At 41.2% G+C, this 27899-nt stretch overlaps 2 protein-coding genes and 1 long non-coding RNA gene across 4 annotated transcripts; all 3 read left to right on the forward strand.

The window, feature by feature from the left end:
* The first annotated feature begins 1994 nt into the window (after positions 1–1994).
* On the forward strand, positions 1995–7054 carry LOC144987314 (uncharacterized). The gene is made up of 12 exons (XM_078936653.1): positions 1995–2260; positions 4706–4805; positions 4936–5039; positions 5109–5384; positions 5493–5586; positions 5663–5730; positions 5833–6051; positions 6240–6305; positions 6386–6508; positions 6600–6665; positions 6780–6860; positions 6956–7054. The coding sequence occupies exons 2-12, from the start codon at positions 4706–4708 to the stop codon at positions 7052–7054; spliced, it is 1296 nt and encodes a 431-aa protein (XP_078792779.1). The 5' UTR covers positions 1995–2260.
* LOC144987335 (uncharacterized) lies at positions 6746–15212 on the forward strand. Its single transcript, XM_078936676.1, has 2 exons — positions 6746–6860; positions 6956–15212. Exon 2 carries the CDS (start codon positions 7178–7180, stop codon positions 14837–14839), a length of 7662 nt encoding a protein of 2553 aa, XP_078792802.1. The 5' UTR covers positions 6746–6860; positions 6956–7177; the 3' UTR covers positions 14840–15212.
* A 10376-nt stretch (positions 15213–25588) lies between these two features.
* LOC144987195 (uncharacterized) lies at positions 25589–27566 on the forward strand. 2 transcript variants are annotated; one of them, XR_013651071.1, is made up of 4 exons: positions 25589–26067; positions 26145–26937; positions 27249–27289; positions 27364–27566. It is a non-coding gene; the product is annotated as an uncharacterized LOC144987195 (long non-coding RNA). The 2 variants fall into 2 exon arrangements; XR_013651072.1 differs by having other exon boundaries at positions 25594–26067; positions 26145–26245.
* The last annotated feature ends 333 nt before the right edge of the window (positions 27567–27899 follow it).

Consider the following 27899-nt stretch of genomic DNA (forward strand, 5'->3'; position numbering starts at 1 on the left):
ATTCTTGTCTTGTCGTGTTTTGTCATTGTTTTATTTTATTATTGTCTTTTGTTCTTGTTTTATTTTTTAAGTTTCTGACCCTAACCCTAATCAATATTTAGATCCACAGCAGACTCATCTTGGGGAGACATCCCAAGCTCTTTTGCAGTCGTTCTGTTGTATCACATGTGTCAGATTAAATAATTACCAGGCTTATTCAGAAGTCCATAGGAGGCCAGGTCCAAGCTTGCCAGAGCTTGTGGGACATGCAGGAGGAGGACACGAGTGGTCAAGGCCCTGAATGACTTTTTGGATTTTGTTGCAATACTAACTAACTAACTAACTAACTAAGAATATTAACTAAGAATATTGCTATTCTTATTTATGTGGGCCATATGAATTGCAGCTTCTCCGATGGGACCCCCATGGAGGACATGGAAGAAATTTTCTGAATTAGGCTTGATGTCATGTTTAACATTTCTATTTTTACTCTTTCGTTGCCTGTGTGATTTTTGATTCTGCCTTAATATGTCTCAATTTCTCCCCTTAATTCCAGGTGTTCTTTTCTTACAGGAAGTGTTATTTTGATTGTCTTTGCTCTCTTTTTATATTTTTATACTTTTTATACTATAATATACAAGAATGTTTCTGTCTGAATGTAGGCTGATATGTTTTGATTGTGTAATGTGATAATGTGTTTTTATTTTTGTGTGGCCTCACTTCATGAGGCCAAGAGAGGGAACTGAAGGAAATTATATTTTTTGGTCCTCACTTTAGAAGGGTTTCTCTGTCTTATTTTATTACGTTTTCTGTTTTATCTATATTACTTGAAGTTTTAGTTTCATAGATTAAGTGTGTAGAACTGTGTGCATCCTGACCTCACATTCCTGAGATGTGACCTATGGACAGCAGCTGTCACTCATTCCCCTACAGAGGAGGGGGATGCTGACCTCTCGGGCACTGGCCAGCAGAAATGGAGCCAGCACTCTAATCTAAACCACCTGAAGAATAAGAGTATGGCTGTGAGAACCGCTCTGGATGTCCAGTTCTCAAGAAGAACAAAAGACTGAACTTTGACCCAGAACCTCCATGGATTTCCTGCTGTCAATCTGATTTGTTGTGGACAGGAAGGGACGGAGTTTACTGCAACACTAGGTGTCCCTTTGAAGTCATTCCCTGAGGAGAGGAACTGGTCACGGAGAATGACCCTCTACGATTGGCTGAAGGAGGAGACGGATCATCGATCAGCCAATGCAAGTGTTCCAGGGCGGAGATTCGACGTCATGTTTTCCGCGGGAGGAGGAAACCCGAATTCTCTTTAAAAGTCTGAGCAGAGCATAATTTTATTGTCTTCTTCTCCCTTGTGGCTTTTCATGTAAAACGCCTGTAACTTCTTGCGTTTTGAAGGCCTTCTAAAATGAGGACCCAGATCTGTTTTAATTCTGTCTTAGAACTTTTGTTAGGGAATAAACCTTCTGTGACTTTATCCGGCTGAATCTTGGTCTTTTATCTCTCCCGACTAATAGAACATGCGTGGAAAAATCTCAGAGCGAAAGATATTTTCCTACACAAAGTATGATAAAAAAAAATCTTGTCCATTCACAAAGGTGTATTTTTATGTCAAATTAGTTTGTATTGCTAAGAAATGTCACAAAAGAGTCATTTATAAAAATACATTATATATTAAACGTTTTTATTCCACCAGGGAGCCACCATTTTGTGAAGCTACTTTAGACAAATTTTGAAAGGAATTAAATAAATGCTGATACTATTTTATATAAAAGCATTGTCACTGATGTAATTCACAGATTCACTCTTTTTTTCTGCAAACAGTAAGTAATGCTGAGTCGGTTCTTAAAACGTTGTGAATAATAAAGTATTATGATTTTGTAGTTGCAAAAGTCCTACAAATGGTTTTGCCCGTTTTCTATCCAATCACGTCAACAAAAATTGGGGTGTGGCTGTCTGTGATTGGTCCAAGCTGGTAGAAGCTTCTAGAACGGTGGAGAATTCGTCCCTTTTCACACGGGACTTCTGAGTGATCGGACGTGTCTGTCAGAGCTCTGTGAGAAAAGGTTTTCCTTGGTTTCTGTATCCAGAGGATCGGCTGATTTTCGCCAAAGAAGCATCTCTACTGCCTGTTACTTCGACCAAAAGAGGATTTAACTCCATCTTTCCCCCCAGAGTTTTTATTCTCCACCCATCCCCCCGTTTTTTCTTCTCTACTCTGTCTCTGTAGGACTCCATTTTGTTGCCCCGGCCCACTTTTTACGTCGAGAAGGTAAGCGTTTTATAAATATCTCAGACGTATTTGAGAGTAAAATGCTTGTGCTTTATATTTCTGCTTTTGTAAAAAAGAGTGTTGCATTTTTAGTAGTCACTTTGTTTGCTGTGTGTCGAAGTTTAGCCGAACTTCAAAGCATTGCCGTTTTAAGCTAGCTAACTAGCGTTAGCAAGCCAGAACATTGAAAGACCCAAATTTAAAAGTATTTGAGTAAAATGCTTGGTTTATTTTTCTGCTGTTGTGAAGATGAGTGTTGCATTTGTGTGATTTTATCGGTGACTTTGCCTCGTGTTGAAGTTAGCTTAACTTAAAAGGATGATATTTTGAAGCTAGCTAGTCCAGACCCAAACTTGTAAGTATTTGAGTAAAATGCTTGGTTTATTTTTCTGCTGTTGTGAACACGAGTGTTGCATTTGTGTGATTTTTATCAGTGACCTTGCCTCGTGTTGAAGTTATCTTAACATCAAGTGGACGTTTTTTCTGAAGCAAGCTAGTTTGTTAGCTTTGTCAGTATGGAATTACCCAAAGCTAAAGTATTGAGAGCAAAATGCTTGTTTTTCATATTTTTGCTGTTGTGAGTGTTGCATTTGTGTAATTTATTAGTGGCTTAGCTTCGACTTGGCTTTAGCTTTAACTTCAGAGGACAGTCGGTGTGTTTGATGTTGCCGGAATGGTGTGTGTGTGTGTGGGGGGTGTCGGTCGGTGTTCACTCATCTGTTCATGCGGTTTGCTGCTTTAATGCTGTGGCATTCTCTAATTTTATTGCGTTATTGCTTGGTGAGTTTATATATATTTTACTGTTATTCAATTCAGTGCTGATTGCATTGCTTTCATTCAGTTTAGAACTAAAAATGTACTAAATTGCATTAAAAGTTGCATTAAAAAAAATCTAACTGCACATGAAAAAATTCAGCTATGTTCTAAATCTTGTCAAAGAGGTAAAGCATTTATTAAATAAATGTTCTTTTGTTAAGTCATTAAGAGTTTATTAAAACGTATGACATTTTTAAATTGGGGTATTATTTTGTGTTTAAAATGTTCCAAGTTCACATGGATTTGTAAGATCATTACAAATAGAACCTGCTAAGATTCTTTTTTTTTTTGCTCATTTTACCTGAAATGTGTCACACATTGGGTTACATTTGCATGTAGGTAGATGCTATTATGTATTAGTTACTGTCTTCGCAGTGACTGTTACTGTTGACTCCTGGATGTTGTGATTGATTCTATTTGGTAGATTTAATTTGAATGCTGTGATTTTTAGTGTGAATTCACCTATGGATGGTTTAGGCTTGCTGGTGCAGCTGGTTTTTTCTAAATTAAAGTACTGATCACTCATGGAGCTGTATGTTGTTTTGATGCAAGTTTGTGAGATTGTGTAACCTCAGCCAAATGATGAAGTTGAATTTAGTCAGATCTGTGGATTTATGGCTGAGGATCTCCTGAAACTATAAAGTTTATCTGCTGACTTGATGCGAAATTAAAGGCCTGTTTGTGATCTGTGTATCCTCTGGAGGAAGATATCGGTAAACAATTAGATTTTCTTTAAGATCTGTTTGTTAAAACAAAAAAGATTTAAAGCACATTATTTCATTCTGTAGAAGTGTTTTGGAAAAGATTGATAGAAGTAATGAATAAAGAACTGATGGCTCACCAAAATAAACTTCATATATGTAGCAGAAGAAGCAATTTTGAACTAGTAATGTTACTTTTCAAAGGGTATCTTATTAAAAACAGGTGTGCTCTTCTCCAAAGGGGAAAAAAACCTCTTGGAAAAAAATGCTTTCTAGTATTTCAACTTTTTTTAAAAAAATGAAACAATAGTTCAGATAAAAATCTTAATTGTAATAAATGTAACTTGCATCTGCACAGTCAGAAGTCAGACGGGTTTTTCTGCTGCAAACATTTTGAACATGCTGGTTGCTGCACTAAATCAGTTTTCCTGACATGAAAGAGGCCTGTTAATGCACCTGGCTGATTTTTGTTTTTATTTTATTTTTTATTGTCATTTTGGTCATTTCCTGCTGCTTGGCCAGATTTATCTTATTTCTGGGCTGACTGTCCATGTGAATTTTAGCATGTCCTGCTTCTGCTGCTGCAGTGGTCAGCAAAAAGTTATATTTTCTTTAAGATCTGTTTTTTAAAACAAAAAAGATATATAGCACACTATTTCATTCTGTGTTTTGGAATAGATTAATAGAAATACTGAATAAAAGATTACTGCTCATCAACAGTGGCAACTGTTTTGCTTGCTGTAAATCTTTTTCTAAAGTTTATTCTGAAAGAAACATACAATGCTTTTTAAATGTACTGCTATTATTTATATTGTCAAGGAAAATTCGTTTTAATGTATATTGGACAAAATGATCTTATATTATAAAAGTACTGGTTGTGCTAAAAGTGTTTTTTGTGTGTTTTTGTGTGTTTATGATCTTTGTGTAGATGCCACGGGGCAAGGACCACCGCAGAGCCCGTGCCAGGAACTTCGCGCCCATGGACCTGGGACCGACTGGCCATCCAAGCCCGAGTGCTCCGAGTTCACGTAAGTAACTGAGATTTTTTTTCTCTCTCCATTATTGCATCAGTTTTATTCTGCTCCCTAATCTTTTATGAATTGATGCATGTGCTGTTGGCTAAAAAGAGAACACACCCTAACATGTTGTATTTCCCAGGCTCCGGCACTGGGTTTAGGCACCCCGTGCGAAGATGGCCAGTGTCTTCTGCCACCGGGAAGAGCCACAAGTGCCTTGTGCCGCCAGAGTCTCCCGGGGAGAAGGTAAAGTACCTGTGACTGACTGTTACCCAGTGTAAGTTATGGCTATGACAACAACTGCATGTGTTCCAGTTCGTCCTGGTGGTAGGAGACTCCCACCTTCGCGCCCTGGTGGACGGGATCGTCCGGATGCCTGGGGGTGGGGGCATGACCTTCGGGTTCATGTCCACCCCTGGCGCCAGTGCAGCCGAGCTGTACAAAGAGGTAAGGCACGCAAACATTCCACGTACCCCCGATCTTGTGTGTCTTCTCTCCCCCAGCAACAACCTGACGGCCAGCCGGACGCTCCCCGAGGCAGCTGTGGACTTCAGGCGGCTCCTGACTCTGCTCCAGTCCAAGTGGTCCAAGGTAAGTGTGTTTTAATCGTTGCACGATGCAGAGAAGCAGAGGGGGATGCAGCAGCAGAAAGTGTAATTACTGAAGCTGGTTTGTGTGTTTGTGGGATTGTTTTACCAGCTCTTCGTCCTGGACTTCCCGCCTCGCCTGACTGTGGCCCCGGACTTGCAGACGTTCCTCCGCCAGGACTTCAACCGAGTGGCGGCGCAGATGGGTATAACATCATGTCCTTGTTGGTTGTCATGTAGATTGTCTGGGGGAACAGTTCACTAACTTTCATTCCCGTGCAGGCATTAAGTACCTGTCTGTTGCTGAGCACTTCAGCTTGGACCACTTGGAGCTGTGGGCCCGCGATGGGGTAGGTTGATGGTTCTGGTTGTTTTTGATGCAGACAGCTTTTCTCAGTACAATAAGTCTCAAAGCAAATCTTGTGGGGTTTTCTTGTTTATTTGTCTCTCAGGTCCACCTGAGTGATGATGGAGGGATGGTCCTTCTGGCTTCCCTGCTGTGGAACTACTCTGCTCTGCAGCTGGTGGAGCCAGAGGTCCAGGCGCCTCCTCCTGCGTCGCCCCAGCCTGCCGTGCGGCGAGTCACTCCTAAGGTGGTTGTGAGGGAGCACCCTGTGTCCCCTCCTCCAACCAACCCTTTTGAGTGGGCTTGCAAGGTAGGGAAGGCAAAGGTAAGCGTCCGCTCATTTCATACAAATGAAATGATTTTTCCTGTTTTAAACTTGTCCATGTGTTCAAGGTGAATCCAGCTTCCTGAAAGCCAGACCAGAAGTGGCGTGTGCAGAGCAGGTCTGTGGTCCATGGAAGAGGCTAGTTTAAGTGTCTAAATAGTTTTCTCTTTCTTTCTCATTCTCTACAGAAAGCCAGTCCTTCGGGTGCAGACCGCTCTCCTCTGGCATCCTGGCACGGGCGGGGATTGGAGCAGGTGAGTTGCAGGAAAAATAAAACTGCAGTGTGTGTGTGTTGTGTCCACATGATAACATTTCTGTGTTTTCTATTCCACAGGCTGCTCCTCTCCCGGTGTCGCCCGTGCGCTTCAGCCCTGCTATTCTGGATCTGATGGACAAATTCTACCCATCAGATCTGGACTGTGCTGGAGCTGCTGCGCCTGTTCCCGCTGGGAACAAGGTAACTGTTTTGTCTTGTTGCTCAGAGTTCAGAATAGTTTTATAACTGCTCTTAAATACCTTTTTTTCTGGTGTTTGTAATCATTCCTCAGACGTCTCGTGCTAGACGTCGCCGGAGGGCTGTGGCTGCATCCCAGAGGGCTGCCCCAAGGCCCCAGGTAAGAGGACACATTTCAGTGTTGTAGAGGTCAAAATAGATTTTTAAAGTGAAATGTTCTTTCTTAAACACATTTAATAGTGTGTATTTTTGTGTTCTTCTGTTTTTCACTAAGGCGGAGGTTCCTGAGCACGTGGAGGTGAAACCCCGGCCTTCACCTGCCAGGCGTGCCAGGAAGGAGAGGGTGCCGGCCCAGGTATAATGACTTTGTAGTTTCATTCAGTCAGAATGCTGCAGCACCTAGTTCATGGTAAAAGTGCGACATTAAATACATTTCATGTTTGTATGCAGGACCGTGTGGGGGTGACACCTAGGTCTCCTACCAAGGACGTGACGGTGGAGCGGCTTGTGGACCAGGTGATAATAGAAAAGAAAAAAGCTCAATATTGATGATGTTTTATTTATAGTCATTTTAAGCTTGACATGCTTGTTTGTGTGCTCCTTTAGTAGCAGACATGATTCTTGGGCAAGTATGATCAAAATGCTTCCTAAGCCTTGTATCCTTTTAAAGTAATGTCTTTCTTTTCTCCTCTTTTCCTAAAGGACCAGCAGCAGCGTGGACGGCCTGCTGCAGGAGGTAAGAAGAGCAGCAAAGGTAAGAGCTGTTCTCCTTCTTGCATCTGTTGTGCGGTTCAGCCAAGTTCAGACCCTGTAATCTTGTTTGGTTCCTCTGAAAACTTGAGTGAGGTGGTTCCTGCTCCTGCCAGTTCTAGTGTTGAGGTTGTGTCAGACTCTAGTTCAGTTGACATGGAGGTTGGTGTAACGTTTGGCTCCTCGGATGATGAGCTGGTAACCTCAGAGGTCCAGGAGCCTGGTCCTGTTCCTGCTGCTGGTACGTTAAAGTTCCCCAGCATCAGAGGATCGTTTCACCAGGGCAGTGAGCTGTTTGGGAGCAACAGTGGGCGGCAGTGCATGGCCATCTCTTTGGTGGCTGCTGCCAAGCACACTGTTAAAGGTGTGTTTCAGTGGGACAGTTGTGAGTTGGATTCTGTGCTGCTTGCTGGAGATCAGGTTTACTCGGACCTGCAGAGACAGAACAAAATCACTGACTCTGCAGGTTTTCTGAGAGTGACTGATCTTCCAGGTCAAGTAGTGGTAGATGGGGTTAAACTGTCCTGTGTTTTTGGGGAAATTGTTAGTGGGGATGCTAAAATTAATTCGGGTGAGTTTGTAGATGTGGGTGTGTTGGTTCCCCTGAAGGAGGGGTTGGCTAGGATGACGGCAAAGTACAACACATGTCTGCTGACACTGTGTGAGAACACGTGTGCTGTCATTGCTGAGAATGGACGCTGGGCTATTATAGACTCCCATTCTCGCAGTCCTGAAGGGATGAGGGTCCCTGATGGATCCAGCGTAGTTCTGTTTTTTGACTCTGTGGGTGAAGTTCACGACTACCTGCAGAGGTCAGTCGAGGGCATTGTCCTCACAGAGTTTGAAATGGTTGGCGTTGTTTTTTCTGCTTCCAATACATTTGGCCCTTTCTTAGGAAGTCCTGCAGAAAGTAACTCCCTAAACCTCTGCAAAGAGAGCCTCTTCCATGACACTTCAATAAATGACACTGTAGAACCTAAAAATACAGCAACTAAACGTAAAATTGATATTGCAGACCCTTCAGTCGAAAACCTGAAGAAAGTGAAATTGGATGATGTTGCTGTGGAGGATCAGGATGTAATTTTTAGTGAGCCTGAGCAGGAAATTTTCTATTTTAACCCTTTAAATCTGGATGTCTGCCAGGCTCTGTGCTCAATGTTAAATATTGAGTTCCAAAATTTTAATGCCCCACCTGCTCCTCCCATTGGTTTGTTAGGGCCCCCCTGCACCAACGAAAAAATTATTGGAGATGGAAATTGTTACTTTAGGGCCATCTCTCAGGCTGTGAGCGGATCCCAAAACAGCCACAGAAAAATTCGCTTAGCCATCGTTAAACAATTAGAAACGAACCCCGATCTGTACAGCTGGGTAATTGGGCGAGAGTACTCCTCTGTGGCTGAGTACATAACCAAATCTAGGATGCGTTTTGTTAGTGTTTGGGCCACAGACGTTGAAATCCAAGCCACGGCTGACTTATTAGGAGTAAATGTTTTTGTATTGTTTGATGGCAGGTGGCTTCGGCACCAGAGCAGCGGTCAACAATTATCTGAAAACGCCATTTATATAGAAAACTGTGGTGGAACACATTTTGAGACTGTTGTGTGTGTTAAAGTTCCACAACAGAACCGCTGTGCTGGCTGTTGTCCCTCTGCCAACAAACAACCAAAACCATATCACATGCGTTCAAATAAAAATGATGATGATAATTGTACAGACATAAAGACAAATTCCATAATTGTCAACCAGAACAAATGTATTAAATTTACTTCTAAATACTTGTTACACCAAAAAAGACTAAGAGCGAAAAAGTTTAAAAGGAAAATCTACACAGAATACGAGAGGGAGCGGTTAAAGCATGTCATCCAAAAAAAATATTTTAAAGATGCAAGTTACCGACAGAAAATGATGTTGATAAATGAGACACGACGACAAAAAAGATACATGGAAAATGAGGATTACAGAGAAATGCTAAAGTCAAACAAGAGATTGAAATATGGTGACGTAATGGAGAAAGTTAAAATTCAAAGGAAAACAAAATATAGAGAAGATTCCACTCACAGGACCATGAAGAAAAGTTTTAGCATACAAAAGTATAAAAATGATCCTGCACACAGGACCATGTTAAAAGCTCAGAGCATACAAAAATATAGGATCGATGCTGCACACAGGACCATGGTAAAAGCTTTTAGCATTGGCAAATATAACAAAGACACCACACACAGACTTAAAGTAAAGACAACAAACAAAAAGAAATATCGAGAAAATCCTGCGTTCAGGAAAAGTGTCATTAGTAGTGTACAAATAAAGAGGCAGTTGAATAAAAAGAGAGCAGAGAGTTTTCAGGAAGTCATGCAGGACTTCCTAAAAAAGGTGGAAAAAGGTCCAGAGTTTGTTTGCTGTGTGTGCAACAGACTTCTGTTTCATCACCAGGTTTTGCTGTGTGTCAGGGAGACGTACAGCAAATCTGTGAAGATGGCAGAGATTGCAGATGTGTGCATTAGTGAGGACTATCTGCACCACTGCAACATGGACTGTGAGAGCCCGTGTTTGTTTTTAGGGACGGCGAGGAGCGCTCTGTGGATTTGCCACTGCTGCGACTCCAAGTTAAAGAGGGGTCTGACCCCGCCTGAGTGGGTCGGTAACAATTTGGAGGTGTGTCCTGTCCCACCTGAGTTGGCTTGTTTAAATAGCTTGGAGCAGCATCTGATTGCACTGCATATACCTTTCATGAAGATGCTTGCTCTGCCTAAAGGTGGGCAGAATGGTGTTCACGGCCCAATCACGTGTGTTCCTGCAAACTTGGTGCAAACGACCAATGTGCTGCCTCGGTCTGACATGGAAGGGTCTCTGTTGCGCGTCAAATTAAAGCGTAAACTGACTTACAAAGGTCATTATGAGTATCAGTTTGTGGATACCATGCACATTAAGCGGGCCTTGCAATATTTGAAACGCAACAATAAATATTACAAAGACATAGACTTTAATGAAGCTTGGCTCAATGACTTTTGTAAAGAAGAATTGGAAGAAGAAAATCGCAACGAACCAGAAAATCAGGCGTTCAAAAAAGATGAAAAAGAGGATGAGGCTGATGATGGAGAAGATGAGCTTCTCCATGACAGACAGAATCACTGCATGTTCCAAGATTCTGCTCTGTTCCCAGTGGACATTGGCCAAGAAGTCCTGGATCAATATTTTGAAGACATTTTGAATTTGGCCCCGGCGGAAGGAAACAATCCGGTCCGACTATTGACTAATCGAGAAAATGAAGCTAAATGTTTTCCTGTCATCTTTCCCGATGGTAAAAACGTTTACCATGAAAACAGAAGGTTCAAATTAACTCTCTCGCGTTACTTCAACAACAGGATCCTCCATGCTGACGGTAGGTTTGCACAGAACGTCGAGTACATCTTTTTTGCACAGTACATGTCGGAGGTGGAGAAGGTTGTTTCGAGTGTGTCTGTGGCTCTCAGAAAAGAAAAATCAGGAAGTGCATCTGAAGGTGTAAGTGCCGATGCACGTACTGAGAAAACCCTGAAGAAGCTGCTGGAAGCAGATCAGGGCTTTTGTTTTCTCCGGCCTATTCGAGGCACTCCGGCATTCTGGCAGGCAACACAGAAGGACCTGTTGGCCTGTGTTCGTCAGCTGGGTATTCCAACGTGGTTCTGTTCGTTCTCTGCTGCCGACATGCGTTGGAAAAATCTCCTCGACACTGTGTTAAGACAGGAGGGGAGAACCCAGACAGCTGACCAGTTGGATTGGGCTGAAAGATGTGAATTGTTGCGCAGGAACAGTGTCACCGCGGCACGCATGTTTGACTTCCGCTGGCACTGTTTCCTGAGGGTGGTCCTGATGTCTCCGGCTAATCCTATAGGGAAAATTGTGGATTTCTTTTATAGGATTGAGTTCCAGCAGCGTGGGTCCCCTCACGTGCACGTTTTGTTTTGGATTGAGGGGGCTCCACGGATAGGGAAAGAGTCGGAAGAGGAGGTCGCAGCGTTCATAGATAGATACGTCACCTGCGAGATTCCTGACGATGATGAGGTGTTGAAAGAAATTGTTCTGGCTGTCCAGCAGCACTCAAGGACCCACACCAAGTCATGTAAGAAGGGGGGGACCAAATGTCGCTTCAACTTTCCAAAAACAGCATCCGGCCGCACATTTGTTATTGAAGATGAAAAGATTGTGAAATGCCCCAAATGTACTGACCCGAATGTCAAAGCCGGCGAAGTATCCAAATTAGAATGCATCTGCTGGAAGATTGACATGAAGAAGCAGATTGCTGCGGAGGCATTTGACTTTTTGACCGAAATTAACCGCGTTGTTAATGACGACAAATCAGAATTCGAAACCCTGGAGCAGATCTTTGAGTATTTCCAAATTGATCAGGAAATATACGAGAAACTGTTCAGGGCCTGCCATCGGAGAAGCCAGGTCGTCCTAAAAAGAAACAAAAATGAAATCTGGATCAACCCCTACAACAAGTCCCTGTTAAAATGTTGGAATGCAAACATGGACATTCAGTACATCGTTGATGCGTTCGCTTGCGTCGTGTACATCATCTCGTACATTTCAAAAGAAGAGCGCGAAATTGGCCTGTTGTTGCGAAACACCCAAAAAGAAGCGGAAAAGGGCAACACCAGTGCAAAAGAGACACTGAAGAAATTAGGCACCGTATATTTACATAATCGGCATGTGTCGGCTCAAGAAGCAGTGTATAGATTGGCTAATATGCACCTAAAAGAATGCTCCAGAAAAGTTGTGTTCATTCCAACCGGGGACAACATCATTAGGATGAGCAAACCGCTTGCTGTTCTGCAGCAGCAAGATGAGTCCGGGTCCCAGTGGATGCTAAACATCGTGGACCGCTACAAAAATAGGCCACACGATCAGGAATTTGACGACCTGTGCATTGCTACTTTCGCGTCCGAATATCGGCTATTGTCAAAAAACGAAAGCTCTAAAAATGCGATAGAGCTCCAAAATAATTGTGGTCTGGTCGTAAAACGCACACGCACCAAACCTGCAGTCGTCCGTTATGCGCGCTTCTCCGAGCACAAAAATCCGGAGCGGTTTCATTTGAGTATTCTCCAATTATTCCTCCCGTATCGCACGGACGACGACCTGAAACCGCAGGATTTCAAATTCTATCAGGATTATTATAAGAATGGTACAGTGCGTCTTCGTAGCGGTGAACACACTGTTGAAAGTGTTGTTGATCGGAACCGGGAGAAGTTCGAGCGTGAGGCTGATGCGTTAGAGCTGGCCCAGGCTGAGCTGTCGGATGCAGAGTTTTTGGAGGCTGCATGGGACATTTTGGTCCCCGGGGCCCAGTTGGAGCAGCGGGAGAGTGAGATGGAGCAGCGAGAGCAGCTGGTAGAGAGAGGGACAGAGGGTGAACATCAGGAGGACATTCCAGATCTGGATGTCCTCCGTGGAGAAGCTGCTCGACTGGAGAAGAGTCCCGGTCTCAGTAGGGAGGAAGGGCTGTTGCTCATCAGCTCTCTAAATGAGCTGCAGCTCTCCACCTTCCTCCATGTCAGAGAGTGGTGTTTACAGAAGGTCTCAGGTCAGAACCCAGATCCTCTGCACATGTTTGTTACAGGCGGTGCAGGGACTGGAAAGAGCCACCTGATCAGAGCGATCCAGTACGAGGCTACGAGGTTGCCGTCACCTCTGTGTCTCCAGCCGGACGCCGTGTCGGTTCTGCTGACCGCCCCCACAGGGATTGCTGCCTACAGTCTGAAGGCAGCAACCATTCACACTACATTTGGAATCGGTACAGAATTCCGTCTGCCGTACTCTCCTTTGGGCGAGGAGAAACTTAATTCTATGCGCGTTAAGTACCACGATTTGCAGATTTTGATCATTGATGAGATTTCCATGGTGGACCACAGACTATTGACCTACATCCACGGCAGACTGCGACAAATTAAACAAACAGGTGACTTTTCCCCATTTGGAAAAGTGTCAATTATTGCTGTTGGAGATTTCTATCAGTTGCCTCCCGTTAGAGGGAAACCACTTTATGCAGAAAAATCTGAGCTAAATTTGTGGTCCATGTGCTTCAAAGTGGTTGAACTGACAGAGATCGTCCGACAGAAAGACCAAGCATTTGCACAGATGTTAAACAGGCTTAGGACGCGTACAAAAGACACCAAATTGTTGCCCAGTGACGTGCAAATGCTGAAGCAGTGTGAAACAGGCGAGGACAGCACGGCTTTGCACATTTTCCCCACCAATGCCCAAGTGTTTCAACACAACTTGGAGCAGCTCAAAATTACTTGTGAAGATTTCTGTGAAATTGTTGCAGAAGACTTTATCCCCAGTAAAGAGACGGGTAAACTGCAACTGATGAGTGGGCATCACAAAAAAGTGAAGAACAGCTGTTTGGAAGAGAGGCTGTTATTGGGAGTCAATGCTCGAGTGATGCTATGCAAAAATTTAGACATCACAGATGGATTGGTAAATGGGGCATGCGGCATAGTCACCCACATTGAATCCTACACAGAGGGGGGGTTTCCAAAATATGTTTATGTGAAATTTGATGATGAGGAAATTGGGAAAATAGCTCGGAGATCGTGTGCCAAAGCCGACTTGCCTGGTTCCACTGCTATAGAGCCCGAGGAAGAGCGGGTGAGCCAAAAGGGGGGGATGAGGAGACAGTTCCCACTCAAGCTGGCATGGGCTTGTACCGTCCACAAGGTACAAGGCCTGACCGTGGACAAGGCTGTGGTCTCCTTTAATAAGATCTTTGCTGCTGGACAGGTGTATGTTGCTGTGAGTCGGGTCAGGACCATCGAGGGTTTGATAATTAGGGATTTTAAGGAGAAGGCCATTTACTGCAATAAACATGCGAAGGCTGCTCTGCAGAAGATGCCCCCCCTCCTGAGTGATGAAAGAAGATGCGACCCGTCTTCTTTCAGAGTTTTCTTGCTGAATGTTCAGGGATTATGCAGACATGTCTCCTATCTGGCCCACTGTACACAGCAGCTGCAGCCTAACTGCATTGCTGTGACAGAGACATGGCTGACCCCTAGCTCTGCCTTAGAAGCTGTCCAAATGGACGGCTTCAGTTTCCACAGCCGTCCGAGAGGGCTTTCCTACAGTGGAACCAACCCAGCATTAGTTGGCCTGAAGAGCCAGCAACATGGTGGGGTTGGGATCTACTGTACGGACGGAGGAGACTACCAGATTCTGGAGAAGCCAGACCTTAATTTAGAGTGTGTTGTTTACAGGAGTCTGGCTCTAAATTTAGTGTTAGCTGTAGTGTATCGGCCCCCCTCCTATCCTGTAGTGCTGTTTAGATCCCACCTACAGGATTTAGTACTTTGGTTAGAAACTCAAAGTGAATCAGTAGTAGTGATGGGAGATTTTAATGAAGACCTCCTGAAGTCCTCTTCCATTTTTAATCTGATGACGGACAGAGGCTTCAGGCAGCATGTCACTTCTCCCACAACAGAGAGGGGGGAAACCATCATAGATCATGTCTATGTAAAAACTTCCAAATTCACTGTCAAGGCCGTGGTCAGTCAAATTTACTTCAGTGACCACGAGGGGATCCTCTGTTCATTTAGTGTATCCTAGAGGGGAGAGTTTTCTGCTGGAGACAGCCTGGTGGTTATTGTAGGGTGGGGAATTGTCGTTGGACTTGTTTCTAGTGAAAATGGGGGGGGGGGGGGGGGGGTGCATTTTCTGGAAATATTATTTTATAACTTTAAATCTCATATTAAATGGCATATCTATTTTAAAGGGTAAGTTCTTGTTTTTTGTTCTCTTTCAATGCATGTGTTCATGTTCAAATGTTCGGTTTCTTTTACTATATTCCATCAAGCATGTGACACAAACATGTCATTTGTGATAGATTTTAAAGGTAATAGATTAATTAATTAGTTAAGGTGTGTTTCATCATTAGAAGTCGCATGCTGGTTGGAATACAGGTTTTGCTTCCATGTTCAGTCAAAAAAGCAAAAGGCACTGGTAGTTGGTACTCTGGCTTCAGCCAGACGGGGTTCAACTCCCTGCAGTGTCCTTGAAAATTCTTTGACTTTGACATGAAACATCAGAGGAAGCATTCTTCCTCAAAAAGATTTAAAAGTTTTAATGTATATCATGTAATATAAATTTTTTACTCAATTTGTTGCATTGGTCTGTATTATGATTTATCAGCATGACACTTTTTTCTCCCTTAAGTTTCAGATATGAGGAGTTCCCTGCTGCTGTTCCTGGAATTGTCTACATCACATGTGTCAAACTCAAGGCCCGGGGGCCAAATGTGGCCCTCCATGTCATTTTGTGGCCCGCGAGAGCATAAAAGTTTTTAATTTCTTAAAATAAAAATAAAAATTGGTGTGATTTTATTTATAACTAGGGGGAATCGACTTGAAATATGGGATTGGGCAACTATACAGTAGGACTTAAACACTGTCCATAAAACCTAACCTGACAGAATCAAATTTAAAAAGATTTATGCTAAAGTAACAAAAAAAAACATGTTTTTTCATGCAATTGTCACATCAAAAAATTACAATAAATAAATAATGAGTTCTTTAACATTAAGGAGTAGTTAAATTTATTTTTCGTTACATGTATAAGTTATATCTGGCCCTTTGAGGACAACCGCTATGCTGATGTGGCCCTCAGTGAAAATGAGTTTGACACCCCTGGTCTACATGTAAAACCAAAGATTATTCTCCAGTTTCAAAAGTGCTATAACCTCCTAAGACCTGCGCTCTGTTCCAGGAATGTTTAACTCGCCATCTGATAATCACTGAGCTCCACGAGTGATGTACGCGCACGCTGAAGCCCTCTAAATTGATCACCAAATTCATGATTCACCATGGAAAGTGAAGGAAGACAGGAAACGTGCACCATATTTTTCAGAGGCGCCATTGGAGGTCTGAAGGAGGACTTGAATGCTTATGAAGAACTCAAGTCTGTATTGGCTAAAAAGAGGGGATTGTCTGTTCATTCAGTGCATCCTAGAGGGGAGAGTTTCCTGCTGGAGAGACTGGTGTTTATTGTAAGATAGACAACTATAGTTGGATTTGTTTGTATTGGAAATTAGAAAATGGTAGTGGGGGGTGTCAAAGAATGGAAGTAACTTAAGATTTCTTTCACAAAAGCGTATTAAGTATTATTACCTAAGGTAAGATGTTGTGATCTTTTTGTATTTTTAATGCATGTGTTTATATCATTTATGAAATGTTGGGTTGCTTTTACTGAATTTCATTCAACAAGCATGTGACATAAAAACATGTAATTTGTGATTTTTTTTTTTAAAGGTAATTAACATTTACTTCAAGTGTATTTTTTCATTTGAAGTCGCATGCTGGTTGGAATACAGTTTTTGCTTCCATGTTCAGTCAAAAAAAGCAAAAGACTGATAGTTGGTACTCTGGCTTCAGCCAGACGGGGTTTAACTCCCTGCAGTGTCCTTGAAAATTCTTTGACTTTGACATGAAACATCAGAGTAAGCATTCTTCCCAAAAAGATAATTCTAGAGTTTAAAGATTAATAACTATATATCATGAAAATATGTTCCTTTATTATATACTCAATTGGTTGAATTGATTTGTATCATGATTGTACCAGCTGACACTTTATTCCTCCCTTAATTTTCAGATGAGTTTGCTGCTGCTGCGGTTCCTGGAATTGTCTTCATGTGAAACCTAATATTATTCTCCAGTTGAAATAAATCTTTAACCTTTTAAAACCTGCGGCTTGTTCCAGAAAGTTTTAACTCGCCATCAGATAATCCCTGAGGTCCAGGAGTGATGTATGTGCACGCCGAAACCTTTTCAATTGATCACAGAATTCATGATCCACCAAGAAAAGTGGGAAAGAGAGGAACGTGCAGCATATTTTACAGTTGCAGATGGAGTTCTTAATAAATGCATATGACGAATTGAAGCTGGTCTTTTTTAATAAAAGCAACACTGCTGCATCACTGAGGAAAAGAGAGAGGGTCAGCTTAGCAGAAAAATAACTGACAAGAGTAAATATGAGTTCCTAAAAATCATTTACACTTTAATTCTGTAACAATAATGAACAGGCAATTAAGGGCAAAATGTCTATTCAGTCACCATTTCATTCTATAGCTAATCAAGCCTGACTTTATTTCCAGACACCAATTTCACATATTATAAATTAACTTAAAAATATATTGTCCTAGTTGAGATGAAATATTCTAGAACCTGAAGAACTGAGTCAAGTGAAGAAGGGACGTAAAAAGATTTTACAAACATGGAACAGTTTATTCAGATAATCACTGGAGTCATGAAGGGCTTTAAAGTAATTAAGTCATTGTGCCTGTCTATAGCTAACAGGCTGACGCTTGTCTGACTGGTGGGCCCACCATCATTTCCGCTCATTCCAATAGGTACCTCATTGCAGTGTATTGCTCATGACCACATGGACTTAGGGATTTGTAGGTGTATCACTGGATAACTGTATCTTAAGAAATGTGTCTTAAAGTGATAGCGATCAGAATAGTGAACTGTATCAGAAAAAAAAATTCTTAAGATGTTACCTATGCAATCTTGATATGCTAATAATGCTAACTATGCTAATTTTGCTAGCTATGCCAATGTGGCTAAAAGTGCTAGCATTGGGATCAGCATCATTAACTGACTCAGAAAAACACATTCCTCAAGATGCTAATAATGCTAACTATGCTAGGTATGCTAATGTGGCTAAAAGTGCTAGTATAGCGATCAGCATCATCAACTGACTCACAAAAACACATTACCTAAAATGCTAATTATGCTAACTATGCTAGCTATGCTAATGTAGCTAAAAGTGCTAGTATAGCGATCAGCACCATCAAGTGACTCAAAAAAACACATTACCTAAAATGCTTATTATGCTAACTATGCTAGCTATGCTAATGTGGCTAAAAAGGCTAGCATTCCGATCAGCATCATCAACTGACTCGGAAAAACATATTACCTAAAATGCTAATTATGCTAACTATGCTAGCTATGCTAATGTGGCTAAAATTGCTAGCATTGCGAGCAGCATCATCAACTGACTCAGAAAAACACATTCCTCCATTGGTGAGAGCTTTATGCCATAAGTTGATAAAAAAAACCACTTTTTTTTTTTTTGGCGGCTTTTTTGTTTATTTTATCTCCATAGCAACCATTTTATGTTTTGCTTCCCTTGAGAAGACGAACAGATTGACGTCAGTTTCGGACAAATCGGTAAAAGTAAACTTTTTGTCGTCCTTAGCAACAGTGGTTTTATCCTAACCACGCCCACATTCCTTATATGTCCACATCCAGTGTTTTTCAATGTATTCAGTTTCAGGCATGAATGTATGCATTCAATTTTCACTGTATTGTGTTGAAAGGCATGGGAGTTATAACAGTGCGCCACTTTGCTAGCTTGCCACGCGCACGCCGTTCAAAATCTACAACTTCTAATTCCAACATTTTTTCCACAGTAGCTTGCCATTGATGCCCAAAAAGTTTTGAGACGATCGATAAAAATTCCAAAAACCAGTTTACGTTTGAATCTAGTGGCAAAGGTGTTTTTTATAGCAAATTCAAGATGGCCGCCTTTTCCTGAGGTCAAAGGTCGACGAAACTCCAGAGGTAATTGTAGACTTATGCTACGGACATGCGAGTCAAATTTCGTGAAAATCGCTCAAAAAAAAGTTCATTTTCCTATATTGTGTAAAAACGCGAAAAACTCAAAATGGCCGATTTTGGCACAAAATGGCCGCCAAACCGTAGGTCGTGTTGCCATCATGTAATGATTTCAAAACTTTGTTTGGATATACCCGACAAAGTTATCTGGGTTTCGTTGGGCGATTCTTAAAAAAAAAATCCAAATTTTTTTATTTTATGCTGAGTCAGCACTTTTTTTTGCGATCGTTTTTTGTTTACCACGCCCACATTCCTTTATGGATTTTGTCGTATGTGACATCATTTTTTTCAGTATGGGCCAGGGAATCGCATATTTCAGTTTCAGGCTATTCCGATAAAATATGTGCGAGCTAGCTAAAATGGCGATGGTTACGAATTCGCCACGCGCAAGCGTTTCAAATTCTACAACTTCTAAAACCAACATTTTGTCCACAGTAGCTTGCCATTGATGCCCGTGAAGTTTCAAAAAGATCGAAAAAAATCCCTAGGACGAGTTTTCGTTTGAATAACTTACTAAAGGTGTTTTTTTTTGAAAATTCAAGATGGCCGCCTCTTCCCAAGGTCAAAGGTCAACGAAACTTCTTTGGTAGTTGTAGAATCGTGCTAGTGGCATGTCTGTGCAATTTCGTGAAAATCGCTCAAACAAAAGTATCGTTTTCCCATATTGTCAAAAAACACGAAAATCGCCATTTCTCTGAGTTCGCCACAAAATGGCCGACAAGCCGTAGGTCGTGTGGCCATCCCATAATGATTTCATAACTTCTTTGGGATATCTCCAACACGCGTGTTTAGGTTTCATAGCTCTATTTCAAAATATTTTTTTTTGGTCCCATAAACAGATTTCGGCCCATTCATTTTTTTTACGGGATCGCTCGCTGTGATGTCATCGACTTCGGGGGGGTGACGTTCTTTTTGCCGAAAATTCATTTTCAATTTATCCTAGGTGTGTGCCAATTTTGGTGAGTTTTCGGGTATGTGGCGGGGGTCAAATTTGAGCTCAACGGATCCGTTAGTAGGCGAGAAGAATAATAATAATAAACATTCGAAAAACAATATAGAAGTTTTTGCAGTCAGGTGGCCTATGTATTTCAATGCGGCCTGTCTTTTACTATAGGCTGGGCATGTCTTTTTGGCTTTAAACCCGTCTTTTGAGGGCTTTTTGGGGCTTTTTTGTGTTTTTGTCGTCATTTTTGCGACTACAATTTTTACGTTTTTGCGTTGGTGTTGTGCGTGTGTGTGTGTATTTTTGTTGCGTTACACAATTGTCGTGTCGTTTTGTGCTTTGGGCGACTTTTGACCCAATTTTTTGGCGATTTGACGCGTTTTTTTGACGTTTTGGACTTTTTGAGTGTTCGACCCTCGTAGCAGTTACAATATGGTCCTTGCAGTCTATGACTGCTGCGGGCCATAATAATGAAACGAAGCAGAAACAATATAGAAGTTTTTGCAGTCAGGCGGCCTATGTATTTCAATGCGGCCTGTCTTTTACTATAGGCTGGGCATGTCTTTTTGGCTTTAAACCCGTCTTTTGAGGGCTTTTTTGGGCTTTTTTGTGCTTTTGTCGTCATTTTTGCGACTACAATTTTTACGTTTTTGCGTTGGTGTTGTGCGTGTGTGTGTGTATTTTTGTTGCGTTACACAATTGTCGTGTCGTTTTGTGCTTTGGGCGACTTTTGACCCCATTTTTTGGCGTTTTGACGCGTTTTTTTGACGTTTTGGACCTTTTGAGTGTTCGACCCTCGTACCAGTTACAATATGGTCCTTGCACTCTGTGAGTGCTGCGGGCCATAATTATAATAATATTCCATATGATTAAAAATGAATATTTTAAAATGCTGTTTTAAAATAATAAACAGGTTTTTAAAGCAAAATTAAATATATTGAATAATATAATGGCTAATTTAAAATCAGTGTGCAGGTTTTTCACCTTTTCATGATCTTTTTATATATTTATGAGAGATTTATTGGTTGGTTGTGTATTTGCATGAGGTCACATTTATTTATTTAATCAAACATTTATTTATTTAATTATGAACAGTATAGGACTCCATACTTGTTTGAGAAATTCTGAAATCTTTGTAGGAAGTTTGGAAATTTCAAAGTGACATCTCAGCAAAATACTAATCCACCAACTTTTTTGAAGATGTTTTTGGGAAAATGAAACCATATTGAGTCAGGATTAGCCAGAAAGGTTCCAACCATTGATTTAAAATCAGTTGTCTTTATACCTCCCATATTATATTCCTTAATTAGTTGAGATTTTCTGATGTAATGGGTCTTATTTTGTTTGATGGCGGCTTTGTCACGTCAAACTGAAACTTAATTTAGCGAAATAAGAGATAGGAAAAAAGTGAGATGACACAAAACGCATGCGAAAACGTCTTTGGCGGTGGCAATAGTGGCAGTTTTATCACGCTAAGTCGCCCTCAAAGAAGTCAGCAAAATCAAAGATAGCAAAAAGGCGAGATTTGACATCACGCAGGTGAAAAAATGTGTTTTGCAAATGCAAAAAAAGTTTTTGAAACCAAAAAAATTAAAAGTAAAAGAAAAGATAATTGAAAAGCCAATATTTATCATTTTAATTTGCAACTTAGAAAGTTTTGTGTGCAACGTGGTGGCAGAAATATCTCTCCATAGCCTCGCTGTGTCCTGGAGCGTGCACCGCCTCTCACATGAGCGCGCAGCAGCCTGCGTGCGCTCAGCACGGAGGACGATGCACGCGCGCCGTTACCAGCTGAACTCAATGAAGGCAATCAGCGCGTGAGCTGGGAACACTTCAAACGGCGTTTCACCGCCACGTGTAAGATCTGAGCTGGAAGACGGCAGCTTCTCTATCAACCTGGACGTTGAACTCAAACCACTGAGTGAGTGGGACTTGGACTTTAAAGAGCTGCTGGTAAACTCAATGCTTTTTGAATATGTCACATTGTTGGATTGTTAAAGGAAAGAGAAAAAAATCAGTGTTTTACAATGTCATGCAAAGGTTTGTATTGAAGATGGTACATACTTGTTAGCCTGAAAAAGGATATAATTATTAGTAAAATATTGTACTTTAAGACAAATTGTATTTAAGTTTCCTACAATGTAACTCAGTTGTTGGTTTAATTTTCTTGGTTACAAAGTGTTGGTTTAGTTTTTAATCTAAATTTCTTCACCTGGTTTACCTTATGTTTTATTTAAATATACTAAACTGTTTAATTGTTCTGTTTTGATTGTTTAAAGGTTTTTCACCAACCGCCAATATCTACTGCTACTGTAAGCCCATTTTAAGCCTTATAATAAGGCAACACATGCAATATTAGCTATTTATAGCCTACTATCAAAATGACTAAGTCGCTACAAACACTTTAACGATTAAATTTAGAATTTAAAGTTATTTGCCCTGCAGTGCATACTGCGGAGAATGACGCGTCACGTGACTGCTCTGTTGTGCAAGTTCAACTTCATTACAATATCAATGAATTATGTTTCATTGCTTTGATAAAATTAAAGAAATTTAATAAAGAAATGAGATTTTTTATGTCATTTTTATTTTGAGGATTCGAACAAAAAACAACAAAATGGAACGTGCGTGACGTGCCCCTTCTCTGGGAACTAAACAGAGTGCAGTTAAATGCAGCCTGTGTTTATAAAAAAGAAAACAGCAGCCTTTTGAAAAGGTAAAATATATCAAATCAAATTAACACACTTAAGTTTGATTTCTGTGCAAATGCCAAGCAAGTCAGTGCAAAGGTAAAACGCAGCATCATCCTCTTCTTTCTCTGTACATCTCTGCAAAGACAGTCAGCTTGGCTCTAATGACAGAACAGCTTCAAGCTTTTGCGGCGCCTGCAGACTTTGATTCAGCTCCTTTAGGTGGCTTGTCACAGTCATTTCCACCAAAACGTGCAGCTTTTCCAGCCACTGAGTATCTTCCAATTGCGGGTTGTTCAGGTCTTTGCTTTTCAGGAATGTTTTCTCGTGTTCGAAACAGACGACAAAGTGACACAAAACGTCACCCCTACAGCCATCGGACTTTGTTGTGTAGCAGGAGATCAGAACATTCGCTTTCAACTTCATCAAGCTTTAATGGTTGCCACTACAGATGAGTTTCAGCGCATGACGTAAAGATTGAAATTTGGTTATTTATTTAAAAGTTTAATTTCAATAAAACTTTGTCATCATGTGTTGTATTTGTCCTCACCCCATTGGTTGAACTGTACCAGCTGACAGCAAGCGATGTCTCATACGGATCATTTGCCTCCTGAATATATTTTCCCAAAGAGCTCAGATCGTCTAGTACGAGGATCTGTGCCAGCTTCTTTGACGGGTGGAATGCGTTCCAGCGAGTGAGGCGGAGCGGCCTGCCACCTAACGCGTGAGACTGTCGAACACTCATTTTTCCTCCAGAGCATTTCTTTTTTTTTGCTAGCAAAACTGCAGGACCTGGGTTTGAACTGTGGGTTTTTGAATATTTTGTGTATTTGGGGAAATTGGGTTTTTGATGTTTGAGTGTTGGGCGAAGTGTTTAGTGTACGTTTGTCACGCTGACACAATACATGGCTGCACAAACTGTTATGGTTTTTTTTCTTGGTAATATTAGAGGGCAGATTGTCTTGATATTTAATGCCCCAGCCGTAGAACGGCGTTGCACGAACTGACAACCAACATGTCCCTCTATCTGAGGAGACATTGGCAAGCATGGTAGAGCAGAAATGGTTTGGGGAAGAGTTGGAAGGCCAGTCTGTTGAACTGTAAAAAAACAAACAAACAAAAAAAAAAAAAAAAAAGAGGCAGATGCTGAGGGTGTGCCCCTTTCGGTGCAGTTGACTGTGGGTGGTCCACCATCAAAAATTCATATCTCTGTCTTTGACCCAAAAATCCCATATTATAGTAGATTGGGGTGATTGTTGCATATGACAGAAAACAAAACCGCTGGCATTGTTCATGCTCTAAAGCAAGACAGTCCTGCAACCATAAAGCCATTGCAAAAAGGCCCCTCTGTCACAAATGGGGGGGTTGTTTCAGAAGGTGAAAAGTACTGAGGCAGAGTTACCTGACCAATCTCAGGATTCCAGCAAAGATTTAAGCAGCAGCACATTCAGTTATCCACCAAATGACAAGTCCATTTTAAAAATGCTCAACTACCTTTTGACATACAAAAAGCTTCCAGCAGAACTACCCAAGGCTCTCATTGAACAGTCTAGAGATGGGAGAACACAGGACAGCTTTCCAAAATGCCTAATCCCAGCAGAAACTAAATGCGTCGAGTGTGAATACCCAAATCATAAATAACCTCAAAAGCCAGGATCCTGACAAGCACAGGTGTAGTTGAAGGTAAGTACTGTTACAGGTCCATCCATCACCTTGTCATCTTGGGTGTGTTTCAGTACATGAGTCTTAATTAATTTGAAATTGCATATAACCAATAACAATAGTGTATTCTGTTTTAGGTGCATCAACACACAGAAAGTAATGTCTCAGGTGTGGTATGATATATCAATACCAGCAGTGGGAGGATGGCACCCACAACTGACCACGTAATCTTGTCTTTACCTGTGCCTCATGATGAGAAATGCTTTACAGGTGATAATATATTCTGATTATTTGCATGCTTGGAAAAATGTTAATTGAATAAAACTGTTTAATATGAAATAGAATCATATCACCCCTGTCATGTAAATTTATTTCAGACACACACGGCTGTCGGTAAAGTCACAGAAATCATCGAGACCACAGAGAGGGTGTCCTTTCCCAGCAAGGAGAGGGTACTTCATGCCTATCTTCACTTTGAGGCACTCACAAAACATGAATACACGTTCGCGTGCGTATCATGTGGATACAGTCCAGCTGTCGTTGGAATGGATCTTCACAAAAAAGGTGTCTTCAGTTTGCCAGGTGAGTTAATTAAGCTTTTATATTCCCTTATACATGATCATTTAAAATGTGCTCATCTCTAAGTTAATAATATATTAAATAATACTGTTTAACAGTGAGGGAAATCCAAAGCCAACCGGATGATTATGATGATGGTCATGTTGACATAGTGGACTTTTGGGATGCTGTGGCCAGAGAGATGGTAAGACGTAGTTTGATCCCAGGTAAGAAGTTTAAATAAACAACAAGTGTCATGTTTTCTGCATTGTTGGTGCTACAAATAGAGAAATAATCACTAATACTCATCCCATTTGATCCCAAAGTTAGTAGGACGAACCCTTTCATTCTGCCCCCAAGCTATCATCACTGGTCACCATGGATTGGCCCACACACCAGTCTAGATCAGTCCTGAATATGAAAAAATTTAAATAGCCGAGGAATATGACCTGATTAACAAGGAGAGTCTATCTGATGAACTTCTTAACTTAAAGGTAAATTAATATGTGCAAAATTCACCTGCTGACCAAAAATTATGATGTATTTAGCAGATTCTTAACAATAATTACTGTCTTTTCAACACAGGTGCAGGAAGTGAGGGCACTTTGCAAACAGTGTGGTGTAGACAGCAAAGGCTCCAAAATGGATTTTGTCCTTAAACTGTGGGAGAAGATGTCTAATAGGTCCAACTACAACAAAGTGTTTGAGAAGGTTTGGGGTGCCTCTGGTATGTTGAAGAAAAGCTTATTTGATCTTCAAATTTTCCTTTACTACTTTCAGTTATGATGGTAATAAGTTTCTCTACATAGTAGGATTTTTTTTACCTGTTCCATTGGACAACTGATGTAAACATTATATATTTGGTCTGTTGTCTTACAGGTGGATGGGCTGTGATCACTTGTCCGTGTGGAGTTGGGTACTCAGTTAAGTTTAACCTTTGAGCGGAGAGTCCACGTGACTTTGACATGTTGCTGTCATGGAAGCACTTTCCTAATGTTTTAGTCTATGACTATGAAGCGCGGGGACTGGCATTGCATGCTAACCGCAGGCAGCCAGGAATTTTTGGACCTTTCCATGGAAGGTTGCTGGATCCAACTCCACAGAACATCCAGCAGGTCTCAGAGGGCAAGGTTTTTGTAAACATGCCGTGGCTGAGATGTTCACAGATGCCAGCTGACAAGGATGGACACCCTCTCACCGGATCCTCACAGCATTTTGCTTTAAATGTTTTCCATCAAGGCAACAGCAAAGACGAAACAGACGCTCTAAGGAAACTTGCGCTTTTGCCTGAGCTTGCTGGACTGCCGGAGTGTCAGTAATTGCTATTTACATATTGAACAGACAAATTGAAATTTAATAACTAATTTCCATTTCACTGATATTTTTAGTAAACACCATAAATGAGCAGAAGGATGTCACCAGTATCCATGGCTTGTTACCTGACATTGCATACTGGGGTCAGAAACTTGTTGAGGAACAGGAACAAATGGTAGAGTGCACCTGCGGTTAACATCCACACACGCCTCCAACACGTTGGCAAGCTTTCCAAGAAATAGCCACGTACTAATGGAGGCTTTTTATTGTAACCCCGTCCTGACTGTGTTACAGACTTCACTTTAATCATTTGTGATTATTCTTTTTATTTTTATTTTGTCTGTTTATGTGAGAAAATATGGCGAGTTTTGCAGTGCCCTTGAAAATTTTCTTGACATTCTGTGATGAATTAGAAATTTTTAAAAGTTCTATTCTGGTTATAAATTACACAGGTTATAGCTTTTGAAGAGTTCTTTTTTTCCTCCTAGTTGAACCAGGTCCTGGAAAAGCGCAAGAGACCACATTGCAATGGTGGACAACACGATTTTGATTGTTCTAACTTTTGGAGTTTGGGTTTAGAACGGGATGTTGATGGGATGGTAGGCATAGAGAATACGCTGTGATAATTATTCATAAAAAATATTAGTGTTTTAATGTACAACCCTTGTGTTATGTACTCTATTAGATCCTCAACAGTTGTCTTAAGGTCATTGAGATGGTAATTAAGCTCTTTCAAGGAATTTAAGTTAAGTGACAATCACACTTTGTCCATTACAGAGAGTGGAGCATGTTTTTGCTGCTAACAGTCATGTCACTGCCACTTGTTGGTTCCCACCAATATCAGCAAACCCGATGGAGCACCTTCCGGTAATTTGCCACTTACTTACTTAGGGCCTGTTGTTGTTGTTGTTGTCCCTCTGTCACTTGAGGATGATGCTTCACTAAAAAGATGCGATCTGAATCCATCACAGACGGTACTATTGAAGCTAGAGCTGTTGGACACATACAGTTTTTCTATGCATGCCTTCAGCGTCCGATAGATCATTTGGGTGACCTGAGATGCCCCTTCAAATATAGTATAATATTGTATTTACCATAATTATAAAAGTTTAGGAGATGGTATGTCCAGGATCTCTTATTAGTGTATCTTCTATCTTTTCATTCTATTGTCTTTGTAGGGGAAGGTGACATGACAACTTGCAGTGGGACAGGAAGGAATGTATGGATCCTTCTGAACTCAACATTTGTTTCCATCTCCAGTATCTACTCTAAGAATGACCTTTTTCTTTGCAGGAAGAATATGCTTTACTACACGGCACCATTGAAACAGCCAAATGGTGCAAGTTGCAGTCCTTTAAAGGAAGATGTTCCCTGCCAGATGTTTTAATGGTGAGGGAGCTTTTCACTTTTTCTGTTCAGTGACTTTGAGGCCTTTTGTTTGGAAATTATGGACAGACAAAAATTAAAGGTGTATGTATGTTTTCAGGAACAATAAATCGCAGTGTCTGCTGTTTTTTTTTTTTTCTATGTTTTGTCTATATTTGTATATCTATAATGCTAAATGACTGTAGCATTACATTCCTTCATCTTCTATTCAGTTTCATTCTTTTGGGGTCATGGGGGTTCTGGAGCTTATCCCTGCCACTTGTGGGTGAAGGCAGGGAACATCCTGGACAGTTCGCCAGCCTGTTGCAGGACCACAATCATACACCCATACACTCTCACATCACACTTATGGACACTTTAGAGTGACCAGTTTACCTATTAAGCATGTTTTTGGACAGTGGCAGGAAGGCCCGGAGAAAACTCACATGTCTAGCATGGGGTCA

This window comes from Oryzias latipes, chromosome 18 (genome assembly GCF_053564925.1).
Source record: "Oryzias latipes strain Hd-rR chromosome 18, Olatipes_Hd-rR_3.1".
NCBI lineage: Eukaryota > Metazoa > Chordata > Actinopteri > Beloniformes > Adrianichthyidae > Oryzias > Oryzias latipes.

Excerpts from the sequence above, each read along its gene's own strand:
- LOC144987314 (XM_078936653.1), top strand. The coding sequence starts at position 4,706 with ATGCCACGGGGCAAGGACCACCGCAGAGCCCGTGCCAGGAACTTCGCG. Across the intron at positions 4,806-4,935 it reads CCCGAGTGCTCCGAGTTCAC|GCTCCGGCACTGGGTTTAGG; the intron begins GTAAGTAACTGA and ends TGTATTTCCCAG. Across the intron at positions 5,731-5,832 it reads AGCTGTGGGCCCGCGATGGG|GTCCACCTGAGTGATGATGG; the intron begins GTAGGTTGATGG and ends TTTGTCTCTCAG.
- LOC144987335 (XM_078936676.1), top strand. The coding sequence starts at position 7,178 with ATGTCTTTCTTTTCTCCTCTTTTCCTAAAGGACCAGCAGCAGCGTGGA.